At 40.9% G+C, this 26,770-nt stretch overlaps 1 protein-coding gene across 1 annotated transcript; it reads left to right on the top strand.

The window, feature by feature from the left end:
• On the top strand, window positions 1-26,770 carry LOC120729471 (protein arginine N-methyltransferase 8-B). The gene is made up of 10 exons (XM_040025046.1): window positions 1-890; window positions 4,560-4,805; window positions 5,919-6,074; window positions 12,895-12,958; window positions 14,687-14,829; window positions 15,969-16,056; window positions 17,265-17,380; window positions 20,746-20,896; window positions 24,615-24,736; window positions 25,195-26,770. Exons 1-10 carry the CDS (start codon window positions 822-824, stop codon window positions 25,276-25,278), a joined length of 1,239 nt encoding a protein of 412 aa, XP_039880980.1. The 5' UTR covers window positions 1-821; the 3' UTR covers window positions 25,279-26,770.

Below are 26,770 nucleotides of genomic sequence, written 5' to 3'. Positions count from 1 at the left end.
TGTGCAAACAACAGCCAGCTCTGAAATTACCCCTCCGGCCAGTGAGACAGGAGTGGTCACTTCCTCGCACTGCGTGTGTGCGCGCGCGTGTGTGCGCAGATCAAGCACAGGGTGTCCTCGCTCTGCTCGGAGAGCTGGTAAACTCCAACTTTGTCTGGGCTGGCGGCGTTCGGCACTTTGTGCAGATGGGGAACGATTTAACTGGAGCATAGACTTTGATTCTGGGGGAGCTCTGTTACATTAAAGATGACAGCATGAGTGGTGCCATGTGCTTATAAGAAATCCCCCTGCACGTTTTAAGAGTCATCACATTTCCGTGCGTGCACTCGGCGGCAAATCTTTCCACTCTGCGAGGTAGCGGCGGCTGCGGTTCTATTTTTAGAAACAATGTTGCGGCAGGGGAATCAATCAAACTGGCGCTAAATCTTTGCATTCATGACAATCTTCTGCTGTTAGTGATGCAGTCTTAATGCATTCCTGCCTGCGCTTGCTGCGTTATAGGACAGGATGGTGCATTTTTATCTCAGCTGATGCCAAATTCCAAATGATGCCTTTCCCCCTAACGCTCTCCAGGAACGCACACCGGTGGACTGCAAACTTTTATACCATGGAATCCAACGCACTCTGTGGCGAGAGTGGCTGCAATGCTTTTGGGACCTCATGTAGTTTTGGGTTTTTTAGCAGTACTGGAATTTCTAAAGAACTGCACAATTTGGGATGTAAATGAGAATTCTCTGATGTCAAAGGACTGAAGGGACTGATAATCGCCAAGCACACGTTTTTTCTCTTTTACTTCTGAGTGCACATTTTTGCTGGCCCTTATGGGAATTAAGCACTCGTCCCGCTGCATGCTCCTCAGGAGAAAAATGGCGGAGTCTGAGAACACTGAGGTAAGTGTTAGAGACAGCTTTAATATTCCTGACAAAAATCAGAGTCCAGTTTTTTGGAATCTATCGGCGTCCTGGATGCCTCCTGCAGTAGCCTGCGTGTTCCACCTCTAGTAGAAGTTGCATGTCGGACAAATTATAGGATGCCGACTGTCCAGAGAGTGAGACTGACCGGACTGATAGTCTCCCTCTTTGCAAGGATGTTTACCCTCCCGAGGAAACAGGCAGTCTGTGCAGAGCAGGGCAGTTCAAATTAGTATTCCCAACCTCAAACGCACTTGGAAAAGTCTCGTTTTTTGTAGCTGCTAAAATTAGGATGCTGTACGATGATCGGGGTAAGGAGCAGGATCGACTCATCCATTCTGTTTCGCAGACGTTCTCCGGCAAGAGTCTATGAGATGAAGTCTGAAAAAAAATATATGAATGTATTTGAAGCTCTGGGTGTTACGTGTGAAAGAATATGCTGTGAGCAGCGTGAAATATAACAGGACAGTGTGTAGCTGCTTCACTCTGCGCGCGGTGGGGATTAGAGCTGTCCAAGGTACTGCAGCACCTTGCAGAGGAAAAAGAGAACGCTCAGACTTCTGGTGTGAAGCAGTTCTGCAGAAAGTAGAGTAGGTTGCTGAAGATGTCATGTCTCAGCCACTTGAACTAAATCTCCCACCCCTCACTCTAACTCTAATCGACACTAATTGACAATTTAAAGGTCGATACAGGAGGGATGCTGATTGTAATACTTAAACACCCTGCGATGTGTGCGTCACACCCCGTGATGCTCTGTTGTAATTATTAATCAGAAAAAGTTCATTCTAAGCAAGTTCATGAAAGAAGCCCTGCACACACTCATTACATCTGATCAACATTCTGACCTCTGAGAGCAGATGGTAGGAAATACTTCATAATAATATCCCTGCCACTGAGGCTGTATCCTGTTTGGGAATCAGATATCCCAAAGTGGCATAATGGCAGAAGACCAAAGGTATGCTCTTTCCTGTTAGAGGACTTTTTCAGTGAAATGCCTTCACCAATATGAACAGCCGACTAACATACAGCTACTACAGTTAGTGTAATTTTAGTGCATTTATTAGAATAAATAATAGTTCATCGCCATTTTCCATTATCCTAACTGACTAGAAGCAACAGCATAAACTCACAGGCTAAACTTCAGCATTCACGCAGCTACAACGTGGCTGTGGGTGTCCTCTCATGTGTAAGTGTGTGTCCTTCTCGAATAACAGGTCTCCCCTCAGTGTAGAGATGAGGATCCAGTCTGAAATAGAACCCTGAATGTGTTTATTTGTTTTGAAGGTCAGAGGCAAGGATGTGCTTCACCCTCTCTTTCCTGTGTCAGGAGATCTCGGTTACACTCACTGCAGCTGCTCTCCTCCGACCGTACCCCTAACTTCACGTTAATCTGTCCCGCAATGACTCTTTCCCCCTGCATTGCACAGATTCTGTATTAAACTTGGCAGTCTTAATCGCCTCTTCTGCGACTCTGTCTTATAATTATTGACTTGCTCAGTGCTCTCTTGGTGCCAGCTGTTTGTCAGCTCTTTTTCTTTTTTCACCGTTGCTAGTAATTTTTTCTTAACACGGTCTCAAGATTTAAATTGCATCTATGGTGTGCAGCTCTGAGCTGACCATAGTGTAACTTTAGGCCACCGGTCGCCTCGGTGATCCAGATGAGTAACATGTGAGAAAATGAATCCTTCACGCAGTATGGTAATGCTCTGCAATGAACTAGTGTCTCCTCTGCAGATCAACATCAGAGCTGAGAGGATTAAGTATTAAGTTCAACAGTTGGTCTCTCCTCATTAAGAATGCGGTCTTGTATGTTATCAACATCCAAAACCCTGTGAACCTCACTAAGCAGAGACAGTAATGACTTTCAATGCTACTCTTGTGCTGCAGAGCAAGTGCTGCTCACATTTTCTTTTTTTTAGATATTCAGTCACTTTTCTGGTCAATTATAACCAGATAGAACTCTATTTAATAATAATAATAATGATAATAATAATAATAATAATAATAATGATGATGATGATGATGATGATGATAATGATGATGATGATGATGATGATAATAATAATAATATCCATAGTCTTGATTCTCTTAACAAAAAATTTAAGATGTTTCATGTGATTTAAACTCTTAGATTTTGGATCTTAATCTCTTATAATTGGCCAAGTTTAGCTCATGGGATCATCTTTTCGTCCTTTGTTTGTGTGTGGTGGCAAAAATAATCAGGAGCTCACCAGTTTTATTGGAAATCACCCAGACTACGTCTCCCTAAAAGGCATACAGTAGCTGATCTGACATTTCATTGAAAACTTCAAAACCTTGATGGGAAAACTACAGAAGAACTTAAAGGATCATCAGTCAATGGAATTTGAATAAATAACAGACAGGTAGCACGGCTTCTCGTATGCCTCAGTAGTGAAAACCTGACATTTGACTGATTCATATCAGCTTCTCTTTGAATTCGTGATTCAAGACCCATTATTTACTTTATTTTCATGGTAACTACATTCCAGTGTGTGCCATTTAAGCCCTGCGGGACAAAGGTGCAGGAGACATAAATACTGTATGATGGCCATTTTAAAGAGAGAAGAGAGAAAAGGGGACCGAAGAATCATTTCTTTCAACCAAGGAAAAGCCAGTGCGGCACATAGAAATCTATTTTTTATACTTTGCTTTCACTGTAAAGGAGAATTGAATAATTTCATCTGCCAGGGAAGTTATCCACCTCATTAAGTCGTATAGATGTTTACGATGTATGTCACTCCTAGAAGAATAAATTAAAGGACTGATGACAAGCTGGGCTCATTTAAAAAAAAAAAAACTTGAAACAGTTATCTGAATAACCTTCAATAACCTTGTGTAAATACAGATGGGCTTCATACAAGATAGTTTTGTTGTAATCTCAATACTTAATCTGAACATGGCATCAAAATAGATTTCCCAAAATCAAATGTACAGGATACAGAAGCATAATTAAAACTTAAATTAAAGCTGTAGAATTAAACTGAAATTGCTAGAAGATCCGACTGAATGAATGCAAACTGAATGAGGCAATAACGGTGGCAGAAAACACTCATAAAATATCGTTAATATTATGTAGAAACTGAGTGAGAAAATGTCTTGCAGTCTTTCACTATCCTTTCCTTCTTTGTTTCTTATCACTGTTGTCTGAAAATGCCTCCTATTTTTGGTGGCATTACCAGTTTTATCATTTATTTTTAGACGCCCATGTTGGAATGAGAATAAACACCAGAATGGCTTATTGGCTCAAAACTGAGATGTGAAGTTTCTGTTTCTCCATGCACATCGTGGTTAGAGCTTCCCAGCAGGCGTTATAGGTGATAATCCGGGCATTACGGGTGTACCTTCTGTGCTGAGATGAGCTTTCTTGCCATCTCTGGCTTTTGTTGACTCCATGTCAGTGATCAGCATAGCCTCCAGACTCACAGGGCTCTCTGCACTTTGTGAACTCTGTGCTGGGAACATGAGCTAAGAGTGCAGGAACAAAATGTAAAGGAGAAAAGCTTACGTGTAAAATCCCTGTTTATGAATGCAAACCACAACCTTACTGCAGCCTGTACTTATTTTGTTTCTTACGCCTCAGGCCGCGGCACTGAAGAGGTGTTTTTCTTCTTTATCTGTGTTTTTTAGCAACCACAGTCGCAACCAGAGCCGATCCGCATAATTCCATCGCAGTCGGCGCAGCCAACCGCGTTACCCAAGCCTGTGCCTTCTATCCAGCATGCGCCTCGGCCTCCTCTTCCACCGCACACGCCCCACGCCGCCAGCCTCCCTAGCTGTCCAGGGAGGGGTAAGATGGCCAAGTTTCTCAACCCAGAGGAGATGACCTCGCGAGACTACTACTTTGACTCCTATGCCCACTTTGGCATTCATGAGGTACGCCTTGTCATCGCAGTGTGGATGAAAATCACATATGTTAATCAATCAGCTTTATGGATCAATAAAGCATTTTTTAATAAACAGGGAATTTTAATTTCCATTATTGCTGCTGCACATTTCACAGAACCAGAGCATGCAATGCCCTTGTGTACTTGCAATTAATTTTAGAAAATTATTAGATTATGCATCATCCTTGTCTTAATCATTTCATATGCTCTTCTTGCTTTTTCTCTTTTAGACATGTTCTTGCCTCAGTTTGCCCGTGTGTGGGCAGGATAGTTTAACGATGATTGTGTGTGACTTCTTTTTTTTTCTTGAAGTGAACCCCTCCGCCCTCTAAACCGAGAGCTTTATGTCATAGATGGTTTAGGCCATGCCAGGAGCTACAATCAGCCAGTCCTTTCAAAGGACAGAAAATCCTAACGTTCCCTGACAGAAATGTTTCCGGGGAAAACTCAGGTTTTTGCAGGTGCCCCACAAAGCTCTATGTACAGTTGTTAATTGATGTAGGATGGTGATGAACTGCCTGGAGCAGTTTTAAATGTGGTGAAACTTTTGAAAACTTGAGGAACAGAGAGCCACTTTTGAACACATTAAACGTGTGTATTGTGTATGCCTATTTGTCCACACGGTTTCCTCAGAGTTCACAGAGTTCATCTGCATTTTAGAGAGCAGATGCAGGAAGCATCTGTATAAAAAGAGTATGTTGCGTGCGTGACCTGTGGGATGTTTTTTTTTATGTATTTGTGGAATGTAGGTCAGGTGTATTTTAGTCATTTCTGAATATTCTTTGCACTCACACATGCACGCACACTGTGAAAGAGGTACAGACAGAAAAGAGATGCAGACAGGCTGAGCCTGCAAGCTCACAGGGCTTATTCAGAAACACTAACAATGGATTTGAATGTAGAACCACAGGGCTGACAGGGAATAGAGTAAGATTAGGTGAAGGCTGTGTTGTTATTTGTAAATGCTGCACTGTAGATATCGGAGCTATTCAGACCACTGACGTCCAGCCAATGTTTTTAATTTCACACAACAAACTGTCGCTTTCTGCAGGAGTTCGTGTTGCCAGGACCTTTCTTATATTTTTCTCACATGTCAAACCAGGAAATGTTGAAGGATGAAGTGAGGACACTCACCTACAGGAACTCCATGTACCACAACAAGCACATCTTCAAGGATAAAATAGTGCTGGACGTTGGAAGCGGGACTGGGATCCTTTCTATGTTTGCGGCCAAAGCAGGGGCAAAGCATGTATATGGGGTAAGATGTGTTTCCCTTCAGTAAACTGCAAACATGTGGACCAATTAGGATCTGATCTCCATGTAGCTCAAGCCTCACAAGGTGCTTATATTGTCAGCATGTAGTGCATATGTAGGTCTGCTGCTGTGTGGGTTAGAACATACAGTACATTTTAAACCATCTAATCTTGGGTAATATTTCTTTTGACATGCAGGTGATAAAACTGTGTGACCTCTCAGGCAGGTTGACCAGCTAAACCACAGAGATTTGAAAGCTATTAGTGTTATTGAGCACTGGGGCAGAAGTAATTGCAAGTCAGAGCATGTCTGAGAATGCCTGCTGCACACACACACACACACACACACACACACACACACACACACACACACACACACACACACACACACACACACACACTGCTAGCTTGGGATAACCATGTGGAACTTATTTTTGCATGGTGGGTCGAGACGAAGTGCTTCAGGGAAGGAATGATTAACTTGGAATTGCCAAGAGACTTGTTCTGAGCCACTGAATGACATTATGTGTTTATGTGTGTGACTATGCCTTGTGTCATGTGTTTGCTTGCCTTTCCTCTCCTGCTGCCTCAGTCAGTTTTTGTCTCCCTCTCTCTAGCATCCTGTTTTAGTACTTTAGCTGATTTGATTCAGAGTTTTGTTACTGCGGTCCATCTGGCAGGATTTTATCCACATAAATGGGGACAGGAGTTTCAGGATTTTCTTACCTAAAGCTTTTGAAGTTTGATGTGAGGGCCCGGGCTCACGAGCTGGACGAATATACCCCCGATCATTCCTTATCAATAAGAACAGTACATGACAATGTATGTGTGTTTAGTGTAGTCCTTCAACAATTCCAAGTAGCAACAAGACACTTAGGTAACATGTCCAACCTACGCATGACCTGTGCACCACAAAATCATAAAGGGTCAAGGCAAACTAGACTTGTACTAATCTATTAGCACACTATTCACTCCCTTTTGAATTTCCTGCCTGCTGCCGGCTGGATTCCTTCGTTCTTTTGGCTGCTGTCCTCAGTTAGCAGAGGAGGGTCGTATTCTGGATTATTCGTTTTCATATACTTCACTTCCTCAAGCTCACTTTTATGTGTGATAAATCTACTCATTAGTAACACTGAATGAGCAGTGAGATGCCCTTTGATTCTGTTCACAACTTTTATGTACAGACTTTCTCGGAGGTGGAGGGCGTCCAGTTCAGGGGTCTCAGGATCACATCTTTGGTTTTGCAGATAACAAAGTACTGGTGGCTTCACTGAGTGGTGTCCCATTGAAGCCTTTGGCTTTGGCACCATCAAGCCCGAGGCTCTGCTTCCCAGTTAGAAAAGACAAAGGCTTCAATTGTCCACTTTAGGTCAGGGATGAGATTCTATCTCAAATTCAGGAGTTAAAGTCTCTCTGGGTTTTGTTCTCAAGTGAGAGTAGAGTAGCGCTATATAAGAATCAGTCCATTTACCCATGCAGCGGACAGGCTGCAGACGTAGCCGTGCCATTCCAGGGCTTGGTTTTAGCATGGGGGTCTAGCCAGGACCCTTACTGGATACCAGGAGGTGTCCCGCTCCACAAGGTGTGTAGTCTTATCACTACACTATCCAGCTGGATGCCTCCTAAACTGCAAGTAAGTGAAATAGTCAATGTGGGAGAAGGTATAGCTCTCTGTTGGCCATTCGTCTGGGTAGCTTTGTTTAGAGCGCCGTCCCTGTGACCTGGATAAACTGTAGAAAATAGACGAGTAACACATGAAAAGCCAGGCACTGTTTTTTCAGATAAAAACAATACATTGTTAAAAAAACTGGTTAAGCTCAGTGTAGCTGCTTTGATTATTCTAGGAGTGTTTCTAATGTCTTTATGTTAGTATGATGCAGAGTTTAGTTTCTGCCCAGTAATAAAATGCTTAAGGTTGCTAATAAAAAGTAAAGAAACTAAACTATGTGTAAGTCACAGGTTAATAGCTCAGATAGAGGACAAAAAGTACAGTGATATCTGGGCAAAGTTAGAAACTTCTACTTGCTGTGTCTCCAGAGTAAAATACCAGCAGGAGCCTGCAGGGATGTCTACGGTGACAGTGACACTTTCTGACACTAGCGAGAGGTGCGAGAGGCAACCTGTGCGGGGGTGCCTCTGTCAATACACCCTGAGGCTTCAGTGCGCTCCTACTGGATGGTGACTATGACAGACACGTGGCTAATAGCTGTCTCTTATGACTTTGACTCAGAAAGAGATGAGGAAGATTGCCAATTAGAACCTGTTATTACACATGAATAGAGCAATACAGTTACATGCGTCTCCGCAAGTGCACAAACATGTTCACACCCGATGCAACATTAGCCTTTGCTGGTTATTTATGGATTTGGTACAGTCTTTTTAATGGGCACCAGAGGCAGCAGAAGCCTCCTTCCTCTTTCTCTGCTAATAAGCAGCAGAAAACAAGGCTGCTCCGGGGAGTCAGTGCTAATGTGAAGTCCCTACAGCCTATATGCCTGCGGAAAAACCCAAAAAGTTTATGTTCTGTATTTGAGTTACTGCAGTATAATAAGCAGAGATTGGAGCATTGGAACATTGGTTTTATGGCATGTTTAACTGGTTTCTTTCCTGTAAATAATAGCCCTCAAAGACCTCATTCTTCCATGCCAGTACAGGGTCAACTAACACCACACTGTAAAATGACTCTGTCTTACATGCGTAACTGTGAGTTAAGTAAAAATAGGCAAGTACAAGGAAAATATACTTTAAGTATAAAATAAAAAAAGCTGGCCATACTATTGAATAGTGCAGCACTTACAGATTACAAGTGCTACACTATTATCTCTTATAGCATTATATTATTATTAGTGACAATTTGATGTAAAAATGGGGTTTTATTAATTTATTTGGTTTAATGGGTTGATTTAATAAATGGTTGGAAAATTCTCTGAAAATACTGAGAAATGCCATCAAAAAAATCTCTGAACTAATATAAGTTTTTGCGTGAAAGTTAGAAGGTGCTTCATGGCGTGAAAGGAAGCACTGTATGAATGTACCCTACAGTAGAAAATTCTTTAAGTGTTCAGAATAGGAAGGAGCCGGGTGAGTAGCTGCCCATCTACAACCTATTTGTTTAAAAAAATGTACATTTACATTTTTTACATTTATAATTTTTGTATAAAAAGTCAAAATTTTTAATGTAACAAATTACTTAAACTGTAAGATAAATAAAGTAAACAAAAAAAAGCTGTACAACTTACCTCTGAGAGTTAGTAGAGAACATGCGCTTATTTGCACTGAACAAAAATAAGTGCCTCGTTTTTGTGGCTACCTTATCCACAAGACCCCCAGCCTGACCGGCTGCTTTGTGACACAGAGCACCCAGGGTTCATTAAAGGGTCTTCTGTGTGACTATAACCAGATGGGTCGGTTGCAGCATGCAGCAGCAGTATGCTGCACAAAAACACTAAGCAAATGGGACACAGTGTTCAAAGGTGAAAATCTATGCTCTCAGATTCCCAGTGCTGTAAGAGCCTAGTATTGATTAATGTATTCTGCTGAATTATGTCCATATTTTATTTGAGAGAAGCCTTAGTGTAGTTTGATGAATCAATGAGCTTTATTATGTTATAACAATGATATCAGTGGCAACTCAATAAATCAGCTCTGAGGCAGAAGAGAACGTACAAAATATGCCAGGACCAGCTATCCAACTATTTTGGCCTCACTGGTTGAGCGCTGTCTTCACTCCTGCTTTCAGGATGCATTATGTCACCTGGACACCTACTTCATTCTCTGCTCCAGTGAGTCAGGAAGGACTTTTCATCTCACCCCCTTGTTCAGATCATCTTCCACCATCGACTAAGCTTCCATGATACGCAGTTATATCTAAGCACTAAACCCTCTGGTTAGTTCCCTGCTTTGTCCCCTATCAGCAGTCTAAAACTATTTAACAATTCTCTCAAATAGAACAAAATAAAATTGAAGCCTTGGTTGTGGCTCCTGCGTCACTGCTTTCAAAGCTGTCTGATTTGGGCCTTAATTTTGAGTCTTCACAACCTGGGTGTCATTCTGGACTCCATTCTTTCATTTTCATCTTATATTAAACCTATCTCTAAATCTGCCATCTACCACATCAAGAACATCTCCAGACAACAGCTTATACCCTTAAACTCAGCAAGCTGCAGTATGTTGCATGTATGTATCAATCAATCAATCAATCAAGGCTTTATTCGTCACGTGCAGGTTGCCCTGCAGCCGTCAGCCTCTCCAAGATCTTATCCGTGCTGCACTCAATGAGCCCATTTTGAGAAACTCACGCCTCTTCCCATCGTTTCAATCCCAGCGGGCAGCCTTGTGGGGGTTTGAACAGCCGGTTCTGCTTTCTTAATTCTTTGATAAGTCAGGGCCAAGCCAGCTCCGAACAGCCGGAACCCTGTTATCATGGTTCCGAATAGGTAGATATCTTCAGCACTCAGGCTCACCCAAGCCCAAACTTCTCGTTGAGAAAAGGGTGTCAGTTGCATTTAGGGACCATTTGATCAAATCCATAATTCCTCTTTTAGGTTTTAGAGAACAGACTGTGAGAGAGTGTTCCAGGGAAAAGTAATACAAAAAACACGAGACTAGACAAGGACATAAGAGGCTAAGCAGGGAAGCTAAGGGAGAGGAGGAGGAGGAGGAGGAAAGTGCGACCGCCTTCGTCAAGAGCAGAAAAAGAAAGAAAAATGTATCACCCCCAGTTTTATGCACTGGTTCCCGGTTAAGTGTTTCCTAAAAAATTCTCACCTACCAACCCATTCACTGCTCCACAGGACCTACTGGACTTTCTACCTTACACCTCATCTTGAACTCTGTGTTCCTCAGTGAAATACTTCCCATGCCCCATACAGGACTGCAGTCCTTTAGGGACACATCCATAGTTGATTTTCTTGTTGTTATTGTTATTAGTATTATAGAGACTAGGTTAACAATTCTTTCAGGTTTAGTGACCAGGTTAAATTTAACCAGGTTAAAGCAGGTGAAAGCCTTCAGGGTTTTATTCTGTTTTATTTAGGAGTCGAATGCGCAGCTTCAGCTTAGAGATACTAAACAAGGATGACCTTGTTTTTACCCCAGACAGCTTTATGGATGGTTACACTGTTACACAGACATTTCTGCCTGTAGCAATGATTCAAATTTCAGTCTCAGTTCTGTATTTGTTTTTAATCTCAACTCACACGGTGAAATGTGATTATCAAGTATAGCAATGTCAGTGTGACCAAAGTCACTGTCAGTGTCTGTAAGTGTCAGACAATATTCTAAAGTTTAAAAAGAAAAAAGTGTCCTTGTGTGTGATCAAATTTTGATCAGCTATTAGCTGTGGTGGACACATATAATAATCCTAGACAATTCACTGCTTTGTTGTGGAACAAACTGCTTGTCTACACGAACTTGTGCCATCTTGCAACAGTGCATCAAGAGGTTGTGCTTTCTTGTTACATTATGAAACTCTATGAACAGTTCCACCAACTCCAAAAAGGTTGGAATGGTCATTTTTAAATGATAGATTAAGATGTTTCAGTTATATTCTTTGATTATTGTAATTCGTGGGTTTTGGTTGTGCTTGTGTTATATTTTTAGTGCTAGGATTTTGGTTTATTTTGGCTTTCTCGTGTCCCTCGTCTTGTCACGCTTGTCTTCGTGTTCCCTCTGTCTTTCCAGTCAGTCGTGTCTCCGTCTCAGTGTCAAGTCTGCGTCTCTGTGTTATACTTCCTGTTTTACTTTGACAGTCTGTGTCCTTTGTCAATTATTCTGCTTTGCTTCCTTTGTCTCGTTAGGTCTGATTACTCCCAGCTGTGCTGCCCTTTGTCGCGTCGTACCCTCACAGTGCTGTGTTTTTCCAAGTTTACAGTTCCTGGTTTGTTTTCTAGTTGAAGTTTCTTGTTTCCAATTTCTAGTTTAGTTTTGTATTTAATGTTAGTTTTTTCCAGTAATAAAAGGTGCTGCTTTCAGTTACATTCGCGCGTGTGAGACTAAATAAAGTGTGCTAAGTGTTTGTTTACACTCTGGAAATATGTCCCGCACAAAAATTAGCACAACTTTAACAAGTTACATTTGGAAAATGCTGCTCAAGTACAATTTTAAAAATATCACACAAAATGACATATTGTAACAACCTTTATTATTGTGGTATAGCACAGCCAGTGTGTGTGAGTAAAGTGGCGTTACATGCTGCTCGTGTGTCTGTTCAGAGAGACCTCACCATTGTAACGGGCTGGCACCGGCGACTACCGATCTCCGTGCATGTATGTACGGACAGAGTAGAGCCGTGGAGACCTGGCTTGTATGGTCTTATGTTGCTAACAACAAATAAAGATCTGTTGTTCGATTTAACTGACTGGCTTCGAGTTATCTGGCTAACCTCCACAAATGCTGGACCTGCTAGCCGCTCCTTCCTCGCCAGACTGCTGTTACAGTATCAGGCGCAAGGATGAAACTGAAGCTTTTTGGTTTTATGCTTTGATTTATTGTTGTTGCCAATATGTAATTCATCTGTATTTGCATGACTAAACGGATTCAAGAGTTTCATAAATTTTTTGTTAGAAGTTTGTTATTTATTTTCTATCTACTTTTGTAATTTATCATGGAGCATGCATGTAACGTTTCCAGTTTCTGCAACAGCAACGTAACATACAGTAACATACGGTAACATGCGGTTGTTTGGCTCCAGGGCTTCCCAGGCAACATCAGTAGGGCAGTAATATTTAAAATCACCTGCATTATAAGTGAAGTCATGTTATTGTGAGTACAGGCAAAGTGTCTGTGAAATTCTTCACTTAAATAGCTTTTCTTTTTTTCTGCCAGATTGAGTGCTCCAGTATATCGGAGTACTCCGAGAGGATCATCAAGTCCAACCACCTTGACAGCGGTAAGAGCTGCAGCTGTTCCTCGTCTCACAATTCTGATGACACATGCACTCCATCGTCAGTGAAGAGAGCAGTAAAGTAGGTTAAAGTCATGATAGTGAATGAAGATAAATGAGGGAGGAGTGGCAGAAGAGAACAAGAAGAGATGTGATCAAGTCAAAGACTCAGCGGTCCTGTTGCTCTATTTTCACCTGTAAAGCAGGAGTGGGGTAGGCGGAGGTTTACCCTGGTGCAGGTGTGCCGCGGTCAGTGGAAGAATCCGCGAGTTTCTCTGTGAGTTTCCCATTACGTCGTAGCTACTCGGTGCTTGTTTGGAAGTTTAGGGATTTTTCGCTGTAAAAAGAAGTTTTCTTCCCACGCACAACGGACACTAATGTTTTTGTCACTTTTTATGGAATCAAACTCAAAGTAAGGTCAGTACTTCCACGCTTTAAACGCTGCACGCTCATACTCTCTCTGCACTCCATATATGATCCATTGTTGATCTGCACACAGCTGTTGTCACTAACGTCGCACTCGCTTACGTCACTGTCATGAGACACTCTCGCAAAAAAATCCCGGTTTTAGTAACGCAGTAACGCAGCGTTCCTACGGGAAAGTAACGGTAATCTAATTACCGTTTTTGCAATAGTAATCCCTTACTTTACTCGTTACTTGAAAAAAGTAATCGGATTACAGTAACGCGTTACAAGTAATGTGTTACTGCCCATCTCTGCCCGCGACAATATGAAACAGGAAAATACCGCAGTGTAATCCATTTCTTTCAACAAAGTAACTGTATTCTAAATACCACCTTTTTAAATGGTAACTGTAACGGAATACAGTTACTCATATTTTAAATACGTAACGGCGGTACATGTATTCCGTTACTCCCCAACACTGCCTGTGGCCATGGAAGTGATTGGAACACCGTTTGTGACCCAGCACATTTTTGAGTGGACATTCCTTCATCTTTGTTCTTTACACTGGCTCATTTGTATTCATTAGCAGAAATATGCTTCCATCCTGTGTAACTTCAAAGTGTATGTTATGATCAGAGCACCTGCTGTGCGTCAAATTTCCTGCCAAGCCCCTGACTCTGCACCTACCAGATAATGGAGCTATAAACCACCCTGTCAGCAAATGCCCCGTTTATTTCTAAACCTATGAATAACAAGTATGCTTAAGTAACCGAAGAAAAGAGTTATCGGTGTGTTTACTGAGTTCTGGAAAGCAAATAAGCAATCAGCAGTTGGAGTAACAGGGTTGACGTGTCATTGTGAAGACATCTGTATAATCAGGGAAACTCTTCAGTCGCTTCTTTCCAAAGCAGAACAAACAAAGCTGAAGTCAGCTAATCTCAGGCAGGGCGAAGATCGACTCCTCCACCGCAGTCCCCAGCTGGTTTCATTTTCATAACAACACAATGGCTGCTGTGTTAGCCTACAAAGCATGAACAGGTGTGTCACCACTCACAGTTTCTTTTCTAAAATTACTAGTAATAAACTACGTTTTTGTTGGAAGTGGTTTAACAGATGGTGCAGCTATTCCTTCACCCAGCAAAATAATAAGAATAATTTTAATAATAATAAAAGTAACAAACAACTAATAATACAACTTCCATACGTCCCCTAAAATATACTTTACCTTATACTTTTTAGCCCCCAGAATTCCCACATGTTATTGTAAAGACTTAAAGATTCATTTAAACTTTATTATTTTACGGTTTTAAAATGTTTTGTGTGTTTCAGTTATCACCATTTTCAAAGGCAAGGTTGAGGAAGTGGAGCTTCCTGTTGAAAAAGTTGACATCATCATATCTGAATGGATGGGCTACTGCCTCTTCTATGAATCCATGCTCAACACTGTCATCTTTGCCAGGGACAAGTGGCTGGTAAGACGTCTGGATTGTGTGCGTTTGTGTGTATCCTACAACAACACAAGTCACCAAGATACCTGATACGCTTATGAAGAACACGTAGGCAGATGGAGTTAAATAAACACGAGCTGTTGATCATTGAAGAAAATACCAGCAGCACAACAGGGAGTATTAACAGATGATCTGGCAAGGAGAAGATTAGGGACACAGGTGAAAACAATCGTGAAGTCAGGGGGAGACAGACAGGAAGCTCGCATAAGATGCTTCAAAGTAAAATGTTTTATTAGCGAGGGAGACACGAATACTAACGCTAAACAAGAGGCAAGTAAACAAAAGGGACCGAGGCATCAATACAGTCTGAGACGGAGGGAGGTGTGACAGAAACAGAAGCAAAACTAAAACTCACGACTAGAAGCCGTAAAGTAAATCAGCAAGAGACTCCAATGTAATCTGAACTTTGAAAGTCAAAGCACGAATCTAAAAAAATACAATAAACACAAAACTCTAAACTTCACACAGAGGAACAACAGAAGAACCTCAGAAACTACGAAATCCAAACCAAGCAACCACCACCGACACAAAATGTTTAAAGTAATAAAACACAGAAAGTATAAAGCTGGAATTATAATATTCTCAAATGTTAGGACAGTTGAACAGATTCAGGATTACATTTCTAATAACACTCACAGCTGTCTGCACTCGCTGTTAACAGATCTCGGCTGAAGTCCCGGGTTGATTCCATTGCACTGTTCAAATCACAACTAAAAACCCACATATTCAATCTTGCCTTTCCCTCTAGTTAATATTTCTTTTATCATTTTATATTATGCACTTTTATGCTCATTTAATTTCTTGTTTGCTCTGTACCTGTTGCTTTCCTATGCATCAGTGACCGCTACCTGCTTGCATACTTAGTACTTGCTTTGGTCCTATTTCTATTATCTTCCTTCTATTCTCTATCTTACTTGTTAAGCACCTTGGCATACCCTTGGTTTTTAAGTGTGCTTTATAAATAAAGTTTATTATTATTATTATTTATTTATTTATTTTTTTAAAGATCTACATGTTAGTTTTCAGTTAATTTTATTTTATTTTGGTCAAACGTTTTGCAGTTTCGATGCATTCCTAATTCATCTCTGTTTTTTTTTTTCCAGAAACCTGGTGGATTAATGTTTCCTGACCGGGCCTCCCTGTATGTGGTGGCCATAGAGGACAGGCAGTACAAAGACTTCAAAATACACTGTAAGTGCAGTTTAATGCCAAAATCATGTTTTTGCCACTTACTTGTCCTGTACATAGCGTGGGTAACCAGAAATACGACTTGCTGGATGGATGCAGAAAGCACCATCAACACACCCACGTTCTGCTCTCCACTGTGGGCACACACACACAGCCTTTCCAGCTCTGCAAATAATTTTAAACTATTCCTGAGGTACAAGACTGGGCGTGATAATTGATATTATAAGTCAACAAGCCTCTCCATCTCTGTATGATCCCCTGTATAAACCCTGCAAGGAGCACTGTGGGCGATTTATTGCTGCTGGACATAAAGCAGCATAAAGTCTGCGCACAACCCAAAATGACAACACAATTGTCAGTAGGCCTCCTACTCACACTCCTCCATACATCTGGGAAATTATACAACCACAGTGCACCAGATAAAATCTAGCCAATCATATCATATTGGCCTTCTTATGTCTGGCTAGTTCAGTTAAGCTCGCTGTGGCTCTGAAGTGCTCTATGCACAAAGTCACGCTGAGACAAGTGTACATATTGACCGCAAACTTTTTCCAGTGGCACGGAGCCAAACACGACCTTTATCTCAGTTGGAAGTGCGTTTCTGTAGCTCTCCAGCATTCTAAGAGCATCCTGCAGTCATTAGTGCTACTCTGGGCTGCAGAGTAAGTTAAGTGGGCAGCAGGAAATGCAAATACACAGCATTACAAAAGCCCCCGGGGGTTTGTGACCTGTTCATTATCACCAGTATTTCAGCGCGTTCAAGTAGTTCTTCCCTGCCTCTTGGGCCACAACAGAGATGTTTGCTCACACACTCTCTTAAGGTGCTTTGTGAATAATTTATGCACCAATTTCACTTGAGCAACGAGGATATCCAGGGCAAGAATGCTGCCTGTGTTCAAGGGGCTCGTGTTGACGATTCATCGCCATATACAATGTGACTTTCATCTGTCAAAATGAAAATCATTCCAAAATGTCAGGATATATATCTCTAGGATCTTAGATGAGACTATTCTGGGACGAGCAAAGCCCCCAACCAGAGATTTTTATTTATTTATTTTTTCATATTCAGTCCAAATGTTTACATATCCTGTGGCTTTTGCCGGCTCTATAAACCAAATAGAAACTTGGAGCAAATACAACAGAAGAAAATATTGATTCTAAATATGTTTAGAATGTGATAACAAATCATTTTGTGACGCTGTATTTACCAGGGTGGGAGAACGTGTATGGCTTTGACATGACGTGTATCCGTAATGTGGCCATGAAGGAACCCCTGGTGGACGTAGTAGACCCAAAACAGGTGGTGACCAACTCCTGCCTGGTCAAGGTTAGTACTGTGAATCATATTTTGGCTCATGGGTAATGTTCCCTGCCTGATCAGCCAATATGCAGCGCTGCCATTGCTGATTATTAACTGAAGCAACAATAAAAAGGGTTTAATGCCAATTCTGAGCTTCAGATTTCATTTCTTGCTCTGGAAATACAGTTTAGCAGTTCTGTTTGTGACATAATTAACCTGGTAAAACACACCAGGGTTGCACGTTAACTACTGATTAACTACCCAATGACATTGTTTGACTGGCAAACGTATTGTCTAACATACCGGGGCTGTTATGAGTGCCACCTCGATGTTGTTCTGTCTGTGGCTCCCTCTGTGTTTATTTGCCTGATCACACTGCCATGCATGCCAATAGCAGTCTGTCTAGTCTCCCTGATTGTGCTCCTTGTCATAGTGACCTTCTTATCGCTGGCCTTGATTAGATGGCTCTGCCCTGTCTCACCTTTGTCCCGGTGGAATATTGTTGTGCGGTTATACCTTCATTTCAGTGTTGCCTCTTTCATGTTCCCCTTTTAGCTCATACTTTTGTCACCTTACAAGTCTTTCCTCACCGCTTTGAGTTCAGCTGTTTTCAGTCCTATTACCACGCAGGCATCCCATTTGCCCTTACAGACATTTGTGAAAGAAATAATTGCTCGGAAGAGGTCGGTGAATTTGAATGTGTTACTGTAATAGGATGCAATTGTTGCAACAATTTAGTTTGTGAAATTATTGACAAAAGGAAGCATTTAGGAACCACAGCAACTCAGCCACAAAGAAAATTTGCAGAGATCGATGAGCGCTGAGGCACATGTTAACTAAAGAGCCACAAAACTGTGCTAGGAGCATCGTTCCATGGTTTCCATTGCCAAGGTGTAACATGTAGGTGGGCCAGTACTTTTGCCCATATAGCATATACTGTGATCTGAGAACTTTCTAGAGTCAAAGCTGCTATGGTCCCATAGCAACTATATGACTATGGCGAGTATCACAGAATTATAACGTATCACGGTGTTTTGAAATCTAAATGCTATGATTTTCAGCACTATCAGCACAATTTCTGCTTCCAGTCAAACTGACGATGTATTATAGAGCATTGCAGTGCACCCACTACAAGAGTGCAGTCTCCAGTATTGGTAAAATAAGCTGAGCTCAGAGAGCAGTGAAAGATGACAACTGCAAGTAGCAAAAAGAGTGTTTATTGTTAACTCTGTTTTCCTGGGTCTTTTCACGTGTGTTATGAATAAATCTTCTTTTTTTTTGGTACCAGTACTAGTTTTATTTTGTTGTATTTATCCGCGACACCTTAAAGGCCGGTCCGTGAAAATATTGTCGGGAATAAACCGGTCCGTGGCGCAAAAAAGGTTGGGGACCGCTGCTCTACCTAATCACATGAGCCAAGGTGTGAAAACAGGTGTGGGTCACAATCAGCCAAGGTTTTGGGTGAAGCCTAGCGCCACCCTATCATGTGACTTCCTGAGGTCAAATGGCCCAGGATGTGATTGGGCCTTATGGTGTCTGAAGGGATCTCAAAACTGGATTCCAGATGGCAGACAGTTGGTGTCGTAAGCCACCGCCTCTGTTCAAAGATGGACATGGATGGCTTCTTTCACTCCTCTTTCTTGAATGGATGGATCTGTCTTCTCTGTCCAAAATGTGAACATTGGCATCCTCGAAGGAGTGACCTTTGTCCTTTAGATGCAGGTGAACAACCGAGTCTTGTCCTGCTGACGTGGCTCTTCTGTGTTGTGCCATGCGTTTATAAGCATGTTAGTCTTTTTAATCAAAGCAAAGGTCTGTTCAATACTTCTTGTGCAAACTAGTTGTTCATATGAGTAGTTCCAGTAAGTTAAATCACTGCAGCTTAGTTTTTTAGTTTTAGTTTTCCCCCTCTGTATAAACTGACTTAGGCAGACAGCCCTTGAGATAAAAAGTGTGTGAGGCTGATGGGAATAGGGGTTTTTTGCCTCTGGGATTTTTTTATATCAAGGCTTTACACCATTGATACCACACTGAAAAGAGTGGTATTAATGGTGTAAGGCCTTTTAAAGACATGCAAATCCATTCAAAGTCACTGTGTTGACTTTAAATTAATTACTGATTGACCTCATTAAAGTTGTATAACCGAGGAGTAGCACGTACAGGACCCCGTGTTATTAAACCTTGACTGAAAACTACTGTAACGATACTCGGGGAGCATCATTAGCAAGTATGATCGTGAAGAAAACAACCTGTATGATGGTGCTCTTAAAATGTTTATTTTGCCTTAGGAGTAATTGCTAGAGGATAAACATTGCAATGCAGTATATTGCTGTCTTAAACTTTGAAATGTGACTTTGAGAAGTTTATACTGCATGACCAGAGTAAACATCTCGTAAATGTGTTTATGGGATTAATTATTTTTTAAAGACAGCCGGGGAAATCTGATATTATTGTTGCAGTGTTTTATTGTCACCAAACATAAGGCTCATTCCTCTGCAGCAAATGTGGCATCTGGCACCAAAGCCATCAGTGAATATCTATTAGCACTGATGCCACAGTGAAATGCCTTCATGTTTATGCTGTGGTAGCAGGTTTCAGGTAAGCTTTCCTCTGTTGTGCAGTAATCATAGATAATTCTTTATGTTGACAGTAAACCAGAATCAGGAGGAACGTGCTCCACACTTAGCATGACTCACTGGGATGATATGGGAGACCTTGTAAAATTGATTGGAATCAGGGGACATTTATAGACTTGGGTTGTAGAGCCTTGCATGACATGATCCCCAACACTTGGATCATGACAAGTATGGGCACAGCTCCTTCTTCTTGTCTATCCTACACAGCGGTTACTGGCTTCTACTTGTGGAGGTAAATGGACTGATTCTTATACAGCGCTTTTCTACTCTCATGGAGCACTCAAAGCACTCTATACAACATGCCTCATTCACCCAATCTCACACAGTCATATGGATGCATCGGAGAGCAAGTCGGGGTTAATATCTTGCCCAAGGATGCTTGACATGGGATGCCAGGGATCGAACCACTGACCTTCTGATCAGTAGGTGACCTGCTCCTCCTGAGCTACAGCCACCCAAGTGGAAGCTTTCCTGTAGGCTCCATCTTAATGTTGGTCGTTTTTTCCTCGCTGTATTGCAGATTTATTTTTTACAGCCTTTTAAAACTGGTAGGTTTAATTTCTTGTTGTGTGAATAAATAAAAGGTCCGGTGAAGGTAAGAGCAAAGCGCTCTATTAAAGAATTCATATACATTTCTAAAAGCACACTTCTGAGACTTTTCTTTGAATCACAGTGAAAGGGAGAACTTAATGTAATGACTCACATAAGAAACTTGTCATTTGTTTATGTAAAAAAAAAATTTTTTTACTTTTACAGGAAGTGGACATCTACACAGTAAAGCCTGAGGACCTGTCCTTCACATCATCTTTTTGCCTGCAGATCCAGAGGAATGACTACATCCACGCACTGGTCACTTACTTTAACATTGAATTTACTAAGTGTCACAAGAAGACAGGTTTTTCCACAGGTAAGATACCCAGCACTTCTGCTTACTTCATATTCTGTACAAGGCGTCTTCATCTATCTGTTTGTTTGCCAGTTTATGCACAGCTTCAGTAATCGAGCTGCATTATATCTATTAATGTGACAATTAAACTTTCTGGTCATCATCAAGACATAAAAATTTGAGAAAAATAGCCTTACAGCCACTAGCAGTCTGACTCCTGGCCCTCTGAATCTGAGGTCTGTAGAGCGAGAGATGTAGTGTTGTTTTTCTTTGCAATTTCTCTGAGCATTGCACAGTCTGACCTCGAGGTGAGTTTGCCTTGGTGTCCACTCCTGGGAAGATTTGCAGCTGTCTTGAATGTTTTCCACTTGTGAATAATCTTCCTCACTGTAGAATGAAAGATGTCTTCATTTTATTTATTTATCTGCTTTTTTTATTGAAAGGGCCTTATAACTCTACCAGGATTCATTGCTTTTGTCTTTCCTCCTGGGCATTGTGATAAAACACACACACATAATTATTACATATCAGAAACTTCTGATCATCTAAAAGTGATTACCAGCACCTGGTTGCTACTTTACCTTCTTAATTAGTGTGGAAACAGACTGCATAGAGTCCTGTGAAAAACGTGTTGCACTTTTGATAGACATGACCAGTGTTGGTCAAGTTACTTGAAAAAAGTAATCAGTAACTAATTACCGATTACTTCCCCAAAAAAGTAATCCCGTTACTTTACTGATTACTTATTTTCAAAAGTAATTAATTACTTAGTTACTTAGTTACTTTTTAAAAACACGATTTACAACCTGAAGAAGTGATAAAGCGATAGATCTTTCAGCCCAATTCTACTTTTTCTGCAAATCAATCATACAAAATGTAATCAAATGGAAAAGTCTCTTTTTAAAACTTGTTTTATTAGTTTTAATCTTTTAACTTTATGCATCAAGCAAAAATGTAATTATATGCAACATTCTCTGACTGGAAGAAATTAGTTTAACATTTAAACCTATTTTCTGCACATTCCAGCACATAAAATAAAATATTTTTTGTGTTTACACTCAGTCTTTCAAATAGATGCAAGTAAAACACAGCAGAACATAAATAAAGTCAAAGACTCAGCGGTCCTGTTGCTCTATTTTCACCTGTAAAGCAGGAGTGGGGCAGGCGGAGGTTTACCCTGGTGCAGGTGTGCAGCGGTCAGTTGAAGAATCCGTGAGTTTCTCTGTGAGTTTCCCATTACGTCGTAGCTACTCGGAGCTTGTTGGAAGTTTAGGGGTTTTTTTCGCTGTAAAAAGAAGTTTTCTTCCCACGCACAGCGGACACTAATGTTTTTGTCACTTTTTATGGAATCAAACTCAAAGTAAGGTCAGTACTTCCACGCTTTAAACGCTGCACGCTCATACTCTCTCCCGCACTCGATATATGATCCACTGTTGATCTGCACACAGCTGTTGTCACGAACGTCGCACTCGCTTACGTCACTGTCGTGAGACATTCTCGCAAAAAATCACGGTTTTAGTAACGCAGTAATGCAGCGTTCCTACGGGAAAGTAACGGTAATCTAATTACGGTTTTTGCAATAGTAATCCCTTAGTTTACTCATTACCTGAAAAAAGTAATCAGATTACAGTAACGGGTTACATGTAATGCGTTACTGCCCATCTCTGGACATGACACATAATTAGAGACTAATCAGCAATTAATAGAGCACAGACATTATTTGGAGATAACCAGATGAAACCATCCAGTTATCTGCACCGTTTTTTCTTAAAAAAAAACAAAAAAACAAATTAAATAAAGACAAATCTACATAAACAGATCTAAAACTATTTTCTAAAACTAGTCTCTTTTATTCCATTGAGAGAATTCTGAACTTTCTTTGGAGCAACAACCTCAAAAGGCCCGGTCTCCTTTTGTCTTGAGTGTGGAAACTAACAATAAACTCTGATAAGAAGACCATGGATTCCTACTGGTATTATGTGGCTACAGTTGCAAGAAGAATGGAATCACATCAGGGACAACCTGCCTTTATGTTTAAAAAACCCAATCCCTTTCATAGTAGGACATACAAATAACACAAGTCACTTTCTGCAATCTAAATTAGGAGTGATAGATTCAGAAGACCCCAGGTTAAAGAGTGTCCTGTTTCTGAAGCCCTGTGTTTCATCACAGTCCAATGAGAATCAGAGCTGTATACTTTGCCCAGTGGGAAAGGGAAAAACCACACTTCCTGTCAGGTTTTGTGTTCCTCATTGTGCTCACTTCTTTTCATAGATGGCAGACCAGTGCTTTCTCACCTTGCATGTTTGGAGGCCCCAATTTGTGTGAAATTAGGCCAGTCCAAAGATTTGAGATTGTGGCGTTCTGAGAGAATGACTGCAATTTTAAAACCTGTGTGTGACTGACCTCTGTTGGTGAAGGAGAACATTGAACTGAAATGTAAAGAGGAATAAACTGTCTTAACTGTTGGATTAACAAATATATCTTTTGGCTCTTTTGGTTAAAAAAAATGTGTGTAAGCACAGGTCACCTTTAATTTGTCAAGTACACCATCATCAAGACCTTGTAACTTTTACTCAAAGAGATTTATTGTTTCCTAACATTGGCTTTTTCTGCCAAAGCACAGTCCCGTCTATTGATTTTCTGTAAGTGTGTCTGCCAAGCAAAGTTTCCAGTGTCAAAACTTGGGCCTTTCCTCCTGAAAAGGTTAGACAGATTAAAAATTACACACAAAAGGCTAAAATGGGCCATCAGTCTTTCACGCGGCCGTGAAGGACAGTGTATCAGACACACACACAGACTGTCAGGTGAGGAGGAAAAGGTTAGGTCAGTACAAAAATACCATTTCATCTACTGCAGTTGCAGAATTAGATGAAACAGAATTAGTTTCTCACTGCCTTTATTGAACTATGCCCTAAAAAAAGACCCTGGCCTGCGTAGCAGTATGCTGATTGGCAGGCCCTTTTATCTATGGACTCACAAAGCACAGATCCACCAAGCTGCCACACAAAAGCTAACAAAAAGTCTAATTTATTTTAAGTGGTATTGACAGCAATGGTCAGAATCCTGGCCAATGCTCACATTGGTTTTGGGACTGGGATTTCAGGTTTTACATTCATGCAAACTATATGAATGCAGATAAAGAAAGACTACAAAGACACAAAGTGAAATGGTAATGGGAGAAGTCTGACAAAAGTTTTAGTTGAGAGGCAAGAAATTTGTTATCTGCATTTTACTTCAGAGCTGTATTCTGGATCTCAGGTGAAGACACATGCCTTTTTTTGCACTTAGTTAAATTCACATCAGGTAGTTAGGCAGCTGTGTATCGGTAAAAAGTCTCATGATTAATTTCTTGTATGCTTACATAGTATTCAGATCTTTGGAAACATTGTAAAAGGGATAACTATGTGGAGAAATGCACAGCTGCATTGGGATGACTGATTGTTGTCTTCAGTCTGGGTTATTTAGTTGGTGTATTTCACAAATTAAACACCTGAGATATCTGCAGCTGTTCATTAAAGTCAGTAAATAGTAACAAGACTTTAATCCAGACATGTGGCAATAAACACCAACTAAAAGGTCTTTTTCCAAACTGCCAACTAGTCAACAGTTCCTTTAAGTGATCAATGATTTGTTTATCATTACGAAAGTCATTAGTGACATAAGTCATTTATGATTACTCTTGATTTTAGGCATTCATTGTGAGTATTGTGAAAGTGTTTCTCTGTGTGTGTTGCAGCTCCAGATGCTCCATACACCCACTGGAAGCAGACAGTATTTTACCTGGAGGACTATTTAACAGTCCGAAGAGGAGAAGAGATCGTTGGCTCAATTGCTATGAAGCCCAATGAGAAAAATGTTGTAAGTACTGGTATGGATATATTTTGAAATTAGGAGGGATGGATGGATGGATGGAGGGATGGATGGATGGATAGATAGATAGATAGATAGATAGATAGATAGATAGATGTGTAAATGAGTCATCCCCTGCCCACAGCAGGCTGTTTCCTCTTCAGTTTTGTCTTCCTGTCATGCAGGCAGCAGCCCTGCAGTGACTTCAACAAACAACAACAGATTCTATTGTTGACCTTGTCAGTGTCCTCTCCTCCCCTACGGGATGGAGAAGCGGCGCCTGCTTTCTCTTCACAAACACTCTGCTTTCGTAATACCATGTTCTGCACTCTGGTCAAAAAGGAGATCTCATCTCTTGTCTTACTTGTTATTTTCTTTCTTTCTTTCTGCTGTGTATTTGATCAGTTGTTGTCTGAAGTATCGCTGAACACCATCTTTTTTATTTCTGTCTCTCTGCTCACTTGCAGCGTGACTTAGACTTCACCTTTGAGCTGGATTTCAAAGGGCAGCTGTGTGAAGCAGCCATATCACATGACTACAAGATGCGTTAAGTTTCACTGCGGGGACATTGGTGCCCCGCTGAGTGCAACTCCTGAGCACCAGAGGGAGACAAAGACGCTCTCATGACCACAGACAGATGCACAGCGGGACCGAGACTCACAGAGGAAGAAATTAGACCGGGCTAAAGACCCGGTTTAGCTGGCACCACTGACAATATCAATATGGTTGCTACTTGTATGATGAAGGCAGGATGTTGACTGTTAAGCAATTCTGAATGTAACTCTGACAAAATGTGTTAAGAAACTGTTCTAGTCTTGATGAATGTTAATTACTGACGTAAGTATATGTGAGATGGAGTGACGTACTTGTGTGTTTTCTTCAGTATTTGTTTTTCCACACTAACCCGGACCTTATGGAGCGATATTTGGCATTTTTAAAATACAGTAATGAGTTACTCTAATGTCCACATTCTGTTACAGTAGAGAATACATTTAATTTAATTTTTTAAATGTCATGTACTGTAGCAAATGATTACCAGTAAAATGATTTATTTATTGTTGTATCAGTTTAGCAATGCGAGAAAAACTAGAAGCGACTGAACACCACAGCCAGGACAAAGAAACGTGTAATGTGAAAGGTAATGTGTTTGCATAGTCAGTGTAGTAGTGGTTTACAGTGCGTGTAAAATAGAAGGTGTCAAAGTTCACACTGTTAAACTGTTTGGACATCAGGTGTGCTTTGTGTTGTCAGTTCGAGCTGTGATGTTGACCTGCCAAAAACATACTTTTTCCATCCTAAATGCCTTGACCAAGTGCCGAAGTGTACCTAGTTTTGTTCCACACTGCTGAGTTTAGCTTCTTACAGTGGTTTCATATGTAGACACAAGCCACTCTTATTCTGTTGATTTAAGATTAAGCAGTTCTTCAAATCTAGCCTCAAGCCATTTAGTCTATGCCTGAGCATAATTCATGTCAAGGAATCAAAGGAAAGCCTGCGTAACTCATACTGTTAATAATGCAGCTGGATCCTAGACAGACAACAAAGAATTATTACAAAGGGAGTCAATAAAATATTGATGACCTGCTTTAGTTATATCCCAATATCTTGGCTTCAACCAAACTGACGGATACTGAGGTTTCTTCTAGCAAACGTACGGACCACAAGATATGGTTCTTTGGTTTTTACCTCAGGCTCCCCCTGCATTGCACACTTTTGATTCACACTGGATTCAGTGTACTGATGGGGATCTTTTCATTTCCCTGTACTCTTACTACAGTCATTGCCAAGGTACCCGGTGAAGAATTTATTCAGTAAAGATCTGCAGATATTTTACATATCTGAAACCTCGCATTAGTGCTCCGGATCGCCTCACGCGTCACAGATCTTGACATTGCCAAATCCAGCCTCCATTCTTAAAACACACAGATGCCCTTACTTAGGGTTGGGCGATATGGCCTAAAATTCATATCGCGATATAATTTGAAGCATGTGCGGTAACGATATATATCATGATATATTCTTTTCTTCTGTATAACGTATTTT

The sequence above is a fragment of the Simochromis diagramma genome, unplaced genomic scaffold (assembly GCF_900408965.1).
Source record: "Simochromis diagramma unplaced genomic scaffold, fSimDia1.1 OVJJ01000293.1, whole genome shotgun sequence".
NCBI classification, from domain to species: Eukaryota; Metazoa; Chordata; class Actinopteri; order Cichliformes; family Cichlidae; genus Simochromis; species Simochromis diagramma.
The sequence above is the reverse complement of the archived record's forward strand: the minus strand, read 5'-3'. Positions and strand labels throughout refer to the sequence as shown.